Source organism: Ruditapes philippinarum, unplaced genomic scaffold (assembly GCF_026571515.1).
Source record: "Ruditapes philippinarum isolate M1 unplaced genomic scaffold, ASM2657151v2 ctg8834_1_1_1_1, whole genome shotgun sequence".
In the NCBI taxonomy this organism is placed as follows: domain Eukaryota; kingdom Metazoa; phylum Mollusca; class Bivalvia; order Venerida; family Veneridae; genus Ruditapes; species Ruditapes philippinarum.
This window is the reverse complement of record NW_026865911.1, coordinates 1-16,231: the sequence shown is the minus strand read 5'-3', so window position 1 is coordinate 16,231 and position 16,231 is coordinate 1. Positions and strand designations below refer to the sequence as shown.

The 16,231-nt window shown below is 30.3% G+C and overlaps 1 protein-coding gene and 1 non-coding gene across 2 annotated transcripts; both read left to right on the top strand.

Annotated features, from left to right (window-relative positions):
* Nucleotides 1-1,230: 1,230 nt before the first annotated feature.
* LOC132730711 (cardioacceleratory peptide receptor-like) lies at nt 1,231-11,160 on the top strand. Its single transcript, XM_060716689.1, has 7 exons — nt 1,231-1,630; nt 7,203-7,347; nt 7,739-7,939; nt 8,317-8,489; nt 8,831-8,975; nt 10,309-10,365; nt 10,864-11,160. Exons 1-7 carry the CDS (start codon nt 1,547-1,549, stop codon nt 11,043-11,045), a joined length of 987 nt encoding a protein of 328 aa, XP_060572672.1. The 5' UTR covers nt 1,231-1,546; the 3' UTR covers nt 11,046-11,160.
* On the top strand, nt 3,226-3,298 carry Trnas-aga (transfer RNA serine (anticodon AGA)). The gene has a single exon. It is a non-coding gene; the product is annotated as a tRNA-Ser (tRNA).
* Nucleotides 11,161-16,231: the final 5,071 nt, after the last annotated feature.

The following is a 16,231-nucleotide window of genomic DNA, read 5'->3' as shown; positions in this document are numbered from 1 at the left end:
TAAGGTTTGAGGCAACATTTTTGGAAGAGAGGGATTTGCAAGTTGCAAATATCAAATGATTGACAATTCATACGAATTGAAACTGCTTTCTTAGTTTTCCCAAAATATTACATATTGCATTTATTACAAGTAATAAGGTAAACGACATAATATTTGTGACCGTATTTAACATAAGTTAATTTGTGTGATATGTTACTCATTGCTAAAGCAAGGGGACCAGAGAGTTTGTTAAAAATTCCGGAAAAAATTATTATGACTAGATATTGAACACTCGGACGTATCAAATATTGTTCGTCTATAAGCAAAATCAGGTTTTGTTATATATCTTACACCTGCTTTTTAGAAAATTTCAAAATATCTCAATATTATTATTTATTTATTAAAACCCCCACATTTAGCAAATCGAGTCATACACTATACTTGTATGTATTATTGATGGTTCTTTATGTTACATTACACACATCAAAATTTCAAAATGTAAACGGTCTAACAAGAACGAAAAGATTCAAATAAAAAATTATAAATATAAGGATCTCATTTTGCTTGTAATATTTTGTGAATAATTTAACACGATTCCACACCTCCAAAATATTGCAAAAGTAGTTTCAAATGCATGCTACAATGAATGTTATCCATGACTGCATGCAAGTATGTAAACATTTTAACATTAATTGAACAATAAATATGATTTTTAATGACGGCATGTCAAATTTTGCGACCTTTTGGTCAGAAAGTAGAACTATTGATAGATTTCGCCAGCTGCTGTAAAAGTAGTTATAAATACAAATGTAGCTTGTCGCTATGGTAATAAAGTGATTACGTCACATTAAAAAAAATCAAAAATAACTTAAATATATAATATATAATTCTGACTTCGTTGGTTTATAAACGTATGATAATAAGAATAAATGACAATTATCTATATATATATATATATACATATATATATATTTATATATTTTTCATATTATTATTATATATACAATTATATTGGATCGTCGAACATGTAAGCTGTTCATGTTATTTATGTTCTTTAGATATTAGTTGTTCATAAGATAATACAACTTTCTTATATTGTTTATATAATTAACTCGGATATAGCAAACTAACTATCATGGTCTGAACTAGTTTGTTATAACCGAGTTTCATTGAATATTAAAACATTCACTTTTTCAAGGACATATACTATTATTAGCCGTGCTGTTACAACACTTGAAGTGAAAACACTACACACACTTTATGAAATCTGTTTTGATAGTGAATTGCTGTAACTTGTGTTATACCTACAGAAATAGGGAATTATTGTGACTTGTGTTATTAATACATAAAGTTTACTATCTTAGCAAAATATTATCAAAGTTTATAAGTTCCTGCAAGTTATAATGACTAGGTATTTGAGAATTCTAAAGAAATATTTATTTCGATTAATTTAAGATCCGTTTACAGAAACAAAATAGTAAATTGGAATTCACAATTTATGAATAACCTTGTTTCAGGTTCTTAAAAGTGTTCTCAGGAGTATACATTTAATGTTAAGGTCTTTAACATGGACAATAATAGTCTTGTAAATGTGACGGAAGGTAACAATCATGTTCAAAGTAAAAATCAAACGGACAGGTCTTCATTTGAGGTAAGAAAACGGAAATAATATTATTATACGGATATATAATATATTTATTAATTAATATCTGATTTCTTATCATTGGTATGAACATACGAAGTGAAAATAAATAATAAACCAGGGTAGTCAAAGTAATAGTATTCACGTGGTGAAGTGAATTTTGATTACATAGTTTTAACATTGAGTAACAACTTGTTACATATATGCTGAAACGTATGCTATTATATCTTAAATAACATAATTAAATTATTCGGAGTAATTCCATTTAATTAAGCTTGTTGACTGAAACTGTATACTATACTATTTTTGTAATACTTAAAAATTGCTTTTCACCATTAACGGTTTGATATTAGGTTATGTTTTATAGTTCTATATCCGACAAAATTTCCATCTGCAGATTTTAAAGATATGTTATTGCCTTCATCTAACTTATGAGGAGATGATTTTTTATGAAGGTTTTCAAAGTAATATTTTAGTAAAATTATCTTCAAACATTCTCGCCTTAAATATATAAATAAATAATAATAATAAGTAGGTTTGATTTACTTAACAATTAGACATTCGAATTCATACATAAACGTTGAGTAAATTACTAAAATCGTTGGCAAAAGTATTGACAAGAAGGAAGATATACGGACCCGTATATAAACACCTCGTTCTTAGCTTGATTTGCTTTTGAAGCAGGTATTGGCAGAAATATTTGACATTAACATAACATGTAATACTCTCACAATTAAGATATGGAAAAAGAAATATAATTATGGTTAGACTCAAACGAAAAAGGTGTAAGTGTGCATCTGGTTCCGAAAATATATCAAAAATGAAAGAAATTGTGAAAAAATGATAGATTTACAGTTGGCGATATTGCACGAAAAGTTAGTATTTCACTTGTTTGAATCCTGCCTGGGACTTTAGATTATGATAATTTGCTAGCTCACGGAAATCAGTAGTTCTACTTAGGTGCCCTGACAAAGGGGCATCTTAGGTCTTAATTTATCGTGTGACCATAATTATATTTAATAATCGTACTGGTATGACTTTGAAACAAACACAAACAACCAATTGTAGATATATATATAAATGAAACACTGTGGAACACTTTACATCTGGAACACTGATATTTCCAGCTGGAAGTATATCAAATTAATTGGATCAGTAGTTCAAAAAAGAAAAAAAAGAAAACATAACGGCTCTAGGCATTACTGAACGTAGTAAAAGCTGTCACTTGTGCGACATAATATTATAAAACTTGGGACATTGATATATGTTTCATGTCTTTTCATATTCCCAAGTGTAGCTTAAGGACACTTATTATGAGCGAAGTTTACAGCGTGCCTCCTGAAAAATCTGTATTTTTGTAGCTTTATTAATATGAAGTTGGCTTAAACAAGTTTTGGTTCAATCAGTTTTGAAAATAAACGTGCCATTCTCAGTCGATGTGATATTAGCGTTATAATGAAGTTTAATAGCATTACGTTGCTTCGTTCTTCAAATTGAGGTCATTTTTGCTACACAATTTTACGAAATTTTGATGCATATAACCGTCGTTAACAAACTGTTGATTTGACTTCATGAGTTAACTAAACATCATGCCATGATAGCTCGCCCGGTTAGCTCATTAGGTAGAGCAGTGGATTAGAAATCCATAGGTCGCTGGTTCGATCCCGGGGCTGGGCGAAAATTTCTCCGTGACAATTGATCATGGACACCGTGTCTAATGGCCATTTGTCTCTCACCTCTGATCTAGAGTAGATCATGTGGGATAGTAGTCAGTCACTAGCGGAGAAGTTGGTAAGTACTGGTTAGATATCCGGGAAAGCCGGTTAGGTGGACTGACCGCCGAGATATGACCTAAACAGATGTTAAAATCGGAGTAAAACCCTATACAAACAAACAAACATGCCATGGTACCCGGTTCATTAAGTCATGTTAACAAGAGAGTTCGCGCTAATACTACAATTCTTAAAAACTATTTATTCGAGAAAATATTACAATGGAATCAAAGTGCTTTTTGAACCGCGTTTATCATATTCCCATGGTTAAAGGGGTTTTGCGAATATAACTGCTCTCTTATCTTTTTATTTAGAAAAAAATAGCAAAATTATCATGTTAATTTGACTGCTCATCAATATTGTTTAGCCTCGTCTACAAACTTTCATGACAGTCGTGTATAAATCATAAAAACTAGATACACACGATCTTCAGATCTTGTTTGAGATTTAATATAAAAAGCACATTTGAACAAAACTTTATTTGTTTTAATGGCTCTATTGTAGCTGTTCATTAAGGAATTCATTCTTCTCTTACATTCTTCTATATTTTTGCATAAAAATAGCATAGACATATCCAATCATCTCTTGATCTCTTTGAATGTTTAAGGCAGTTTGATTTAATAAGTGAGTAGCAATTGTAGCAAGTGTATACAATTTTTATATCATAATATTTATAATAAATGTTTATGAGCGATGTGAACTTTGCATTGTAGTGAAATAAATTCTTAGTAATTGTTACTTCATGTATATGTATATACATTATCATCATGATAATTAGAATTCAGAATACGATGACTGAGTTTGCAGTTAAGTTAATACATTCTTGGTATTTCTATCAAGTGCATATATCTTAGTTTTTATAGTTAAGATATATATACAAAATGAAGATATATAATGTTCAAATTTGATATTTGTACAAAAACCCTGAAAATTACCGTGCAGTTTATTTTCAAATATAAAATAAACATATTTTGAATACACGCTGATAAAATATGTACCTTTCTCACCTATACACACTACAGGTATTCACAGAAAGATTACATAGTGTCATTGAAAAACTGGCAGTTTTTATAAGAACATACCAAAATAAGTTGGCAAGTCATAGAGAATGCAGCTTCCCAAAACTTTCACTTATTCATATGAGACATATTCAGGACGAATTTATTAGATTCCAATGAATTTATACTATAGGTATTTTACCAAAAGATGAACATAATAAAAATATCTTTAAGTTAATTTCGCTGTCAATCAAAGTATATTATTTTGCTGACGTTACCGTTAAAGGGAATTTACATGAACTCTCTCAACCTCTTTGTGATTTGTTTAATGCCTCACTTCTTCGTCGTAAAGTACCATCGACATGGAAAGTAGCTCATGTATCTGCAATTTTTAAAAAAGGTGACTCCTCTCTTCCAAATAATTACCGCCCTATCTCTCTTCTTAATACAATTGAAAAAGTTTTTGAGCGGCTAATATTCAAACATCTTTTCAACCATCTCCAAGCTAACAACTTTCTTACTCCTGTTCAATCCGGCTTTATTCCTGGCGACTCTACTGTTAATCAACTTGTTTTTATCTATGATACACTGTGCAAAGCATTTGACAATGGTCTAGAAGCTCGGGTTATTTTCTTTGATATCAGTAAAGCGTTCGATAAAGTCTGGCATAAAGGTACATGTATACTTTCAAAACTCAAATATGCAGGTGTTTCCGGCAGCCTCCTCGAATGGTTTTCTAACTATCTCACTAATAGGCGTCAACGTGTAGTTATATCTAATTCAAAATCATCTTGGGGTACTCTTTCAGCTGGAGTACCACAAGGTTCTATTCTTGGCCCTCTGCTATTTCTTATTTTCATAAATGATATTGTTCTAGATCTCCAATCATCTGTCAACCTTTTTGCTGATGATACAAGTCTCTATATTATCATAGAAAATCCACTAGTCGCAGCTCAACAGTTAACAAACAGATATACAGACAATCACAACATGGGCAGATAATTGGCTTGTCACATTCAACCCATCAAAGACAGAATCACTTATTGTATCTAGAAAACATAACGCAAAACCACCCTTCTTTATATATGCTCAATCAAAATATACCAGAAGTTAACGATCATAAACACCTAGGAATTATTCTCTCTATAACTGTAATTGGCATTCACACATTGAATATATAACCGAAAAGGCTTGGAAGCGCGTCAATATAATGCGAAAGTTGAAATATTCTTTGGACAGAAAATCTCTTGAGATAATTTACACTTCATTCATTCGTCCTATTCTTGAATACGCAGACGTCATTTGGGGAAATGCTTTTCAATATGAACTCGAAAGCTTAGATAAGATTCAGAATGAATGTGCTAGGATTGCTTCAGGTGCGACAAGATTAGTTTCTATCGAATGCCTTATTCAAGAACTTAATTGGGAAACATTAGAACAAAGACGGTATAATCACCGATTAATTTTGTTTTATAAAAATGCATAACAATTTGACTCCCGACTTTCTCTCTTCCTTAATTCCTGATCAAACTAATACAAGGTATAATTTACGTAACTCTGATAATACTGCTGGAATATATGCGCGAACTTCTTTATACTACAACTCCTTTCTTCCCTCTACTATACGCGATTGGAACAACTTACCAACCGAAGTTCGGAACTTACCACACTTTCATTATTCAAGAACTTCTTAACACGTAACAGGAAACGCACACCAAAATACTACTATTCTGGTAACAGAAAATTACAGGTTCTCCATACACGTCTTCGCACAAAATGCAGTTCTTTAAATATCATCTTTTTCTAAGAAACATATCACCCTCACCTTTATGTGAATGTGGTCAAGTCGAAAGCAACTATCACTTCTTCTTTGAATGTTATCGCTACAACTTGTACCGAAATGAATTATTTATTAATATTCAAGCTTTTGATATCAATCTCGATATTCTTCTCTTCGGAAACCCTGGCCTATCAGATGATGATAATTCAACAATATTCTCTAACGTGCAGTCTTTTATAGCAAAAACTAAAAGATTCCTTTAACGATTTAACACATAACAAATAATTATGAGACTCTCCTTCCCCTTTTTCTCTTTTGAATTACTACTTCTTTCATACTCCATATATATTTGTTTCTATTATACATTTGGTAATATATATTTTTCTCAGAAAATTTTAGATCACCAGTTCGACATCGATATATTTAACAACTAAACGGAGAAGAATTCTATAAGACCTAGTCTTTCATTCTAATCCTCTTCTTTGAATATTGTCAAATTTTGTATGTGTATATATTTCAAATGTTATTATGTACATATTCTGAGAATAAATATGTTTAAACGAAAGGGAATTTAAAGGGAACATTTTGTAGGATTATAATTATCATTTTTATTATTATTATTATTTATAAAATGCATTATGTGCATCATTCTGTTTCTAATTTTCATTAAATCAGATTCATTTTTTAACGACTTGTCATTGCTAAAGATAATTAATGCATTTTTATTAACGTGTGTATAATATGTACAGCAAAATTAGCAGATATTATTTCGTAAACAGATTGCTCTCCTTTTTACTATCTATACTGGAAAAAATTACTTTATAAATTTTGTTTTGTATTATTTTCCGGATGGTTCGTTACATCTTGGAGTAATAAATTATTAATTTATTATAATATGAATTGCCGTTCTTACATTCCACATTTATTCAGACACATTTGAGACTTATGAAAACATTGCGACAAACTTGCGCAGATCTCTTGTATGATACATTTTGCTGTACCATATGTGAATGATTCCTTCAATATTTCAGCCATACGAAGAAGCTGCTGCAACAATTTGTTTACTTTTGTTCATCATCATAGTTTGCCTGAATGGACTTGTAATTTACACCCTCGTGTTCAGAAAACATGAAAAGAGTCGCCTCCTCTATTTTGTACTGAATTTAGCAATAGCAGGTGAGAAAAACTTTCCTTTTGTTTACCGTAGATTCTTATCAAAAGTTAAACTGTGTGTTTGTTTCTTTATATTTAAGTTTTGTTAATCTCATAAATATTCAGTTCTTCATATAAGTATGTTAGTTCAAATCCAAATATTGATACATCAAGATGTATCTTAAATACATATCCTTAGCAATACATTCAAGATAATGAAGCTGAATATTGTGACTTAGATAACCTGCAATCAAAAGTACAATTTTCACGTTAGGTGAATGATAAGTTTAATCCATAGTAAAACTTTGGGTAACGAATGGATGAATGTACAGTAAAATTACCCGCTTACAATTACTCTTGTCTTACGTCTGCTTAGTTTGTACATTAACATCGTTGGTTATAATTTAAATTTCAGATTTCCTCGTGGGTGTATGCAGTGTTCTTGTACTTGGTATAACTAGTGCAATGCATAAAGAATGGTATGGTGGTGACATTATGTGTAGACTTAATCGTTTTATGTCAACAACGACTGTGATTGCATCTAATAATCTTCTGATCAGCATGAGTGTAGACAGATTTCTGGCAATTAAGTATCCATTGAATGTTCTTAGAATAGGTATGTTGTTGTTGTATTTCATTACTAAATAAAAAAACTATAACGTCATTTATTAAGAGAACTTCTCATCCCACCGATGAAACCCTTTTATTATGAAAACAGACCAAAAATGTTTCGGAAAATACAAGCTTTTTTCTCTTATGTTTTCGTACATGCTTCACGCATAATTTTATTTATTTTTTTTTTGAAATTATACACTCAGTCATTCGTTTCGATTCAATTTGAAAAATCTTATACAAAACAAACATTCTAATAATAATACATGTAGATCTATACTCTTTGTAGTAACCTTAGTCATTCATTTCAAGACGAATGATTATCAAACGAATTGAATGTTAATTAGAGAAAATAATTATATGATATATCTATCTTCGCAGGTATTCATAGGTATATGAACAAGTGCTTGGTCGGAGGGGCATGGCTTATCAGTATAGTGGCCTCAAGTTTTTTCATAATTTACAGTCAGGGAGTAAATGCAAATCCAAATGGTGCTGATATTTATGAACAAAAAGGTGGCTGTAAAATTAAATTTCCAGATAATTGGTGGAAGGTAATACAGCGGTTGGCAATATTGAAAACAAGCGTTAGATAGATTTTTTAAAAAAAAATATCAGATCAAATATAATATGAATGACAAACGAATATGAATGTGCATATATCTGATTTGACTAATGATAGGTATTTCACAAGATATAACAAATGTATTGGTATCATTGTGAATGATATAGGTAAAATTCTACACATTTTAAATAAGAAACAAGCGTAGGGGATATATGAGTATGATTATTAACAATAAAATATTATTACGATGTTTTGTCGATTTCTTGTCAAAGTGTTTTCTGCAGAAAACAAATCACTTACACATGCTTTTCACTTGATTTTATTTCAAAGCCGTATAGTTTAACAGTTGCAGTAATAGTCTATGTTTTACCAACAATCGGTATAACAGTATGTTATGTGGGTATATGTATCATAGTTTGGATGAAATGGCGTTCAAGAGTGAAATTATCAGAGATCAACACCGATGCAAGCAGAGGTATGACTGACAAAGTATCATTTGTTTTCCAATAAGTTAAGAATTGTTTACTTGACATTTATAGGGCAATAGACTTTGAATTATTATAACTGTTATCATTTTAAATTCCTTAGTTAGAGTTGATTACACAGTCCTTCAGCTATGTCGGACACATTGTTTATAATGTTCGCAGTCAATCGCCTACTACTTTTCAACGTCTCCCTTGGCAATTGACGACACCAACGTCCTTGAAAATTTATTTTTCTGTCTCTTACTTAATTTTCTTTTTCCTATTTGTCAATCGACCTTTCTTAATCACTTATGTCAATCAAATAATATGCTATGGATACATTAACCTTCTTTTTCCATTATCCCTTTCAATGTTATAGTCAGTTTCTCGAATAAATACTGACACAATTTCTTATTGATCGAACATCGTGACGTTCCGACGGCATAATTGTAACGCGAGATTTATTTTCTTTTACAAGTGACATATGAATTGTGATTGCAACGATAAATGTGGTTTGAATAAAGTGATTTTTTTTCTGACAACGTCAAATACGGCTCATGACGTTTCAGCGTATTTTGAAATCAAATTGTAAAATATACGCTTCATGCTCAAATTTATGCACTGCACCGGGTGTGCGTTACCATGTTTTTTTTAATTCGCTGTTACGTACAAGCCATTTGCGTTATCATATTAGATACAGCATCCGTTTACAGATTAATTGTGATATGTAACAATAAATGATTATTTGAAAATTATTCAATTGACAGCCCGAAACCGGTTTATTTTGATCATCCCTCGTATGTCCTGAATACTTTAAAATCTTTTTCAATTTTTAGGCATACATATATATTATAAGGAGGATTAAGCATTTGCACTATTTACAAGTAATATTTACAGGAACACTGATCACTTCCACTACACTTTAGTGTAATTTAATCAGGATGCTAACGCTTTATCAGAATTTTGTGCTTAATTTATAGGCGGGACTTAATATGCTAAGTGTTCTATCTCATGATTCAAATTATCGAATAAACATTTTTCAGCATTACTACAATAAATATTTTCAATTATACACTATATATTTTCATATATAGAACATATTTATAGAAAATTATTGCAACACATTTTTTTTATGATGAACAAATGTTCATTAGGTATGAATACATATTATGGTATAGAATATAAAATTAAAGTTATAAAATATAGATACTGGATATGGACCAAAAATTAGATTTATTGAATTTTGCAACGTTTAACATGCATTAGTTCACTTTATGTCAAGATAGGTTACAATTAGAACATCTCGACAAATGATTGATATCTTAATATCATATATCATTACAGACCGACTTCCAAAGGCTAAGATAAAGAGCATCAAAATGACAATGGTCGTTTGTTTGGGTAAGTTATATACTGTATTACAAAATAAACTAAGCGTCAACTTCATTAAACACTGCATGTTTTTTTATCAGAAACTGTCACAATTTTAGCTAACTGCATTTAATTTCTTTAAAATTTACACCAATACCTATTACAGTGTATTATATACATGTACAAGCTGTATTTACTTTATGTAAAAGCTAATTACCATTTTTGAATATTTAAAAGGGAAACACATTAATATTGTGATGTAAAATTATACATTCTTGTAAATTTACTAAATAAAATATGTTTATAATAATAGTGTTAAATGACTTTTGTTCATTTTTAGTGGAAAAATAAATCTTATTGTCATTTAAAAAGAAATTCGTAGTTTATATATAATTAGTAAGATTATACAGATCATTTAACTGACAAATATAAATAAGATCAAAGCAAAACAGATGATAAATAATCTACATGAAGCAAGATGCCTGAGTAATGTAAACTTCTATTTTTTATTCTTTTTTTATCTTTCAGCCTTTTTCTTATGCTGGACACCTTATTTTGTAGTAATGTTGATGCACATTTTTCACCCAGGTACGGTGGGACAGAAATTATCTCTTTTATTCAACTGTCTATACCCACTCAACAGTGCCTGCAATCCTCTCATATTCATGTTATTCAATCGCAAACTGTTCTTGTTCACTTGCGACACTTAGGGACAAAATATCAACATACTGTACAATCGTATGAAAAGAGGAGCACACAAATGACGTCAACTTGTCTAGGTGCTTGTATTTCGTCAGTACTCGAGATGCTACACGTTGGAATAAGGAGATCAAATAAATCAAGTCACGGAAATGAGTACAGCCTTGATTAATAGTTTATTGCTACAAAATTTGAAATTTAAATAAAACATTGAAAATGTCATGCTTTATGCTACGAAACATGTCTAATATATTACAAAAAACAACATTCATTGCCTGGTTGCATAGGAATGTTTCTTGTATTGAGATTACTACTTCAGATATTTAAGCAACACCATATATATAGTTCATCAGAACTGAACATTAGTTTTTATACGTTTTTAAGCTGCTGCAACAGTCCGTCCCATTTTTATCAATAATCCAATTTGAAATTCTATTTGTACTAATCGTGTATAGTTTTTATTCAACACGGATAATACATGCTTTATTTTTTTTTAAACAACAATTACACACTTTAGTATATCTAAATATATAAAACGAATATGAAAGATGAATATTGTTTAAATACGTAGTAAAATACGTAGTTATAAATATCCTGTTTGAGTATGTAAATATAACTCACCTAAATAACCTGTTTTAATGTGTCAATACAGAAATCATGTTTGAATAATTATTAGATTGTAGTTTATCATGAAGCAAATATAATTAATTTTTTACAGAACTAAACTGATATTATTGTATCATTATCATCACGTACTTTATAAGTTTTATAAAATGGCAACGTACAACATCATGGGATTGGTTGTTATAGCTTGCTACTATATTTAGAACAGACACAAATACATGTGTATTTACGTGATTCAAAACATCATATAATAAATAGATACAAACATTTATTGAATAAAATATGCTTGATATGTTTTTCTTATACATCATAAACAGACATGACATTCAAAGGTAAATTTAAAGAGGAATTGGTACCAGCCAGCCGGAAAAAAGTATAAAAAAGAATCTAATAAGCCCATTAGTCAACAATAATGTCCTGCTGAACAATATTCAAGGATAAAAAAATATTGAATTTGATTGAAACTGTTCATAGATGGTAGTGATAAATACATTCAAAGTTCACGCTCACTTGTACCGGCAAAGCTGATCAAAACATTTAAAAATTTGAAAATTCTGTCATTCCTATAACAAATGGAGTTAATCGAAGAATACATTATTTTTGTGTCCTAGTTATATTAAGCAGAAGACTATTGTCGAAACTAAAATGATGCACATTTGAAAGTCTTACTCGGGAAACACTAAACACTTATCTAAGAAATGTCCGTCAAGTATATCTTTCCTTTATATAGAAAGTATTATTATTTGAAGTTATTGTAGAAAAATATCATGTCAAATTGTTTAAAAGGCGAGTGAATGAGCGAACGTAAAAAATGATGTTATCAACTCTCAGTAACTTTCAAGATGGCTGCTGGTTGGATGAAATGAATTCACTTGTATACAAAATATAACATATAAAATATAATAATTATTCGCCATCAGCAAAGCTTAACATTGAAGATTTTAAACTCAAGACAAAACATGACACTCAGAAATTCAAAAAATATTTTCAGATTGAATGTAGAAAAAAGATCGGATCGGTGGCATAAGGACCTCAACATCATTCTTGAAAGCACAAAAATTCATAATAAACTGGCATTAGATCTAAAGATTGTTCTAAAAAAAAACTCTATTTATCGATAAATACAACAATAAAACAAAATTTTTCATATTTATTTTGTGTTAGATCTCTCATGTTTTAAAGTTAATAATGTCATAATAATCAACTATTAATACCTTAATGTATTTCATATTGACTTCCGACATTTCTCCTCAATTCCTGCTGAAGAAACACTTTTGTACACTCAATCCCCTCAAATTAAAATTCCCTTTTTTACATTGTCTTACAGAAATATATTTTTGATTGATTAAATCATTCTTATAAATGTAAACAAGCATATCAGACCAACTTATCACAATATTTTATTACATTTATACATAATAACCACATTTTCCATGATAATAATAATTCGACTGTAGTAATATAATGGAATTTTATTCATAAAACGTGTGTACACTCGAAACTACTCATGCGGCTAATGTTGACCATAATAATGTATAGTATTTACACGATGAAGTGTAATTCTTTTATTTACACGTTTTGTAATATAGCCTTCACATCTTCAACTGTCAAAATTGTATGTCGGCATGACTGATACCATACACATTTAATTTAAAATAAAGTGTCATCTAATCCAGAATTAATTGCAATCAAGCTACTGTCGTGTGGTCACACTTAACAATAGGACTATGTACATGCATTTTCCTATTTCATATATTTCCAATCTGATTTATTTATCATGTACCTCTTCTTCCTTCCTTTCTCTCTTCTTCTTGTGTCACTTTTATCTATGGAGTTCCTCACCCAGAAATAATTACCACCCTGGTGTTACATAATGTCCCTGAACATGTATATATCCAGGGTGAGGTTCGGTTTTAATTTGTTTTCTTATATCCGAGAAGATATTTTTATTTATTTTTTTCAAACTCTGGGTTTATTTTCTTCTATATAGAGCAGGCGATATTCACAAAAATCCTGGTCCCGATCTAAATAGCTCAGACTCTTTTAGTTATACATCTTCCTCTTCAACGGTAAACGAAATCTTAGAGAGTTTCAATAACTCCTTATCAATTGTCCATTACAATGTCCAGAGTTTCTTCTCAAAGAAAGATATCGTACAAGGATAACTACAACATTTTGATATAATTTCTGTCACAGAAACATGGCTTAACAGCAATATAGACTCGGAATCGATCTCTTTTGAAATTTTTTCTACTCCATTTAGAAAGGACAGAGTTGCTGATAACCATGGTGGCATTTTAGTATACGTTAAAAATAGCATTCCAGCCGTAAGAAGACAAGATCTCGAGATTAGTGGTATTGATTGTATTTGGATAGAGTTAACGATTCATCATTCGAAATTTCTTGTTGGCAGCTTCTATCGCCCTCCAAATTCTCCTGCATATGTTCTCTCCAATATTGAACGATCAATTGACCTTGCCTTTGATACTAGCATTAAGAATATAATAATCACCGGTGATCTCAACTTAGATATCTTAAAGACAGCATCATCCAAGAAACTACTTGATATAGCAAATCAATACAACATGACACAAATAATAAACGAACAAACGCATTTCACAGAATCATCTTCCTCTCTGATTGACGTTTTCCTTGTTTCTTCTTCGTGTAGTGTCCATGCTTCGGGTGTAGGTGATCCATTTCTTGAACAACAACTAAGATATCATTGTCCAGTATATTGCTTACTTAACTGTCAAAAGTCACATGCTAAATCATTTAAACGACTTATCTGGAAATATGATCAATGCAACTTTAATAATATGCGACGAGAAGCGGCTTCATATAACTGGGAATCCCTTGAAAGTGACGATATCGATACTTAAACTAGTAATATTACTGAAACCTTGATTACATTATCAAAAAACACATTCCAAACAAAATAGTTACTATAAGACAAACATACCCTCCTTGGATGCATAATGAAATAAGAAAATATATACGGAAAAGAAAAAGGGCATATGACAGAGCTAAAAAATCAAATAATATTGAACACTGGAACAAATACAAAACATTAAGAAACAAAACAACTCACCTACTTAGAAATGCAAAAACAGATTATACTAAACAATTATCAGAAAAATAAAAGGAGAAAATTTAAAAACAACAAATTACTGGAGAATTCTCAAACAATTCATTAAACCAACAGTAAATAGTAAAATTAAGATTTTGAATGATAATGGCACCATATTGACTTCTGACACTGAAAAAGCAAATTTACTTAACCAATTTTTTCCAATCACAATCCTCACTTGATGATAAAAATTTGTTTGTTTGTTTGTTTGGATTTTTACGGCACGTCAACACATAACTGGCCATATCGTGCCGAATGCTATAATAGGCTTAAAATATTATGTAAAACATTGTAATTGACAATAGAAATGAGCCAATTAGATCCTAGAATACAAGTTTATCTCTTTTAAATAATCAATTATGTTTTTTGATGGAATTGTATTAAAAAGTTCTTTGAGTGAATTTACAGAATAAAATCTATTACGGGCCTGTGAAAAATCATGACATTCAAGAAGAAAATGCTTGACATTAAAATTTTCATTACAACCTACACAGAAAGGGGCATTGTCATTTGTGAGGAGATAAGAGTGGGTAATTTTAGTGTGTCCAATTCGGCATCGAAGAAGAACTGTTTGATCACGGCGGTTTGACAGAGATAGAGATGGTGACATATCAAGAGATGGGTTTATATCGTGAAGTTTATTAAAAACGGCATTGTCCCAATTTGCTTTCCATTCAGATGATACCAGTTTATTAATAGCCGGTCTAAAATCACAAGCAGGTAACAATAAGTCAGTTTTTTGAAAATTTAATGATTGTTTAGCTAAAGCATCTACTTTTTCATTTCCTCGTATTCCTACATGGCTTGGAATCCAATATAATTTAACATATTTTGTTTTTAGTATATCATGAAATCGCAAAAGAAGTTTCTTTACCATGATATTGTCAGATTTTTTATTTTTAATGGATATTAAAACAGAAAGCGAGTCAGAAAATATCACAAATTTATCGTGGGTATGCTGTGCTATGTATGACAATGCTAAATCGATAGCTTTTGCTTCAGCAGTAAAAATTGATGCATTATCTGGTAACCTCATACTAGATGTAAAATTATTTTCAAACACAGCCACACCTACTTTGCAATCTTCTTTTGAACCGTCCGTATAAATATGTATAAAATCTTCATGTTCTTCCTTAATTGCTAGAAACTTCTCTTTGAAATATTCAGGTGAATTTGATGCCTTTTTTATATTTGAAAGGTTAATATTTATTTCCGGGGAATTATATGTCCAAGGTGGAACATCCTCATCGTCATTTTGAAGGATACTGTCTGGATTAATTTTAAGTTTATCTAAATCATCTTTTAAACGAAGGCCTAATGGTTTAATTTCCTTTGGTTTGCTTACAAATTTTTCAGTATAACTTGGTTTGAAAATAATATTTTTAGCTGGATTTTTCCTATTAGATGAAATTCTAGTTGCATATTGAAGTGATAGTTTTTACG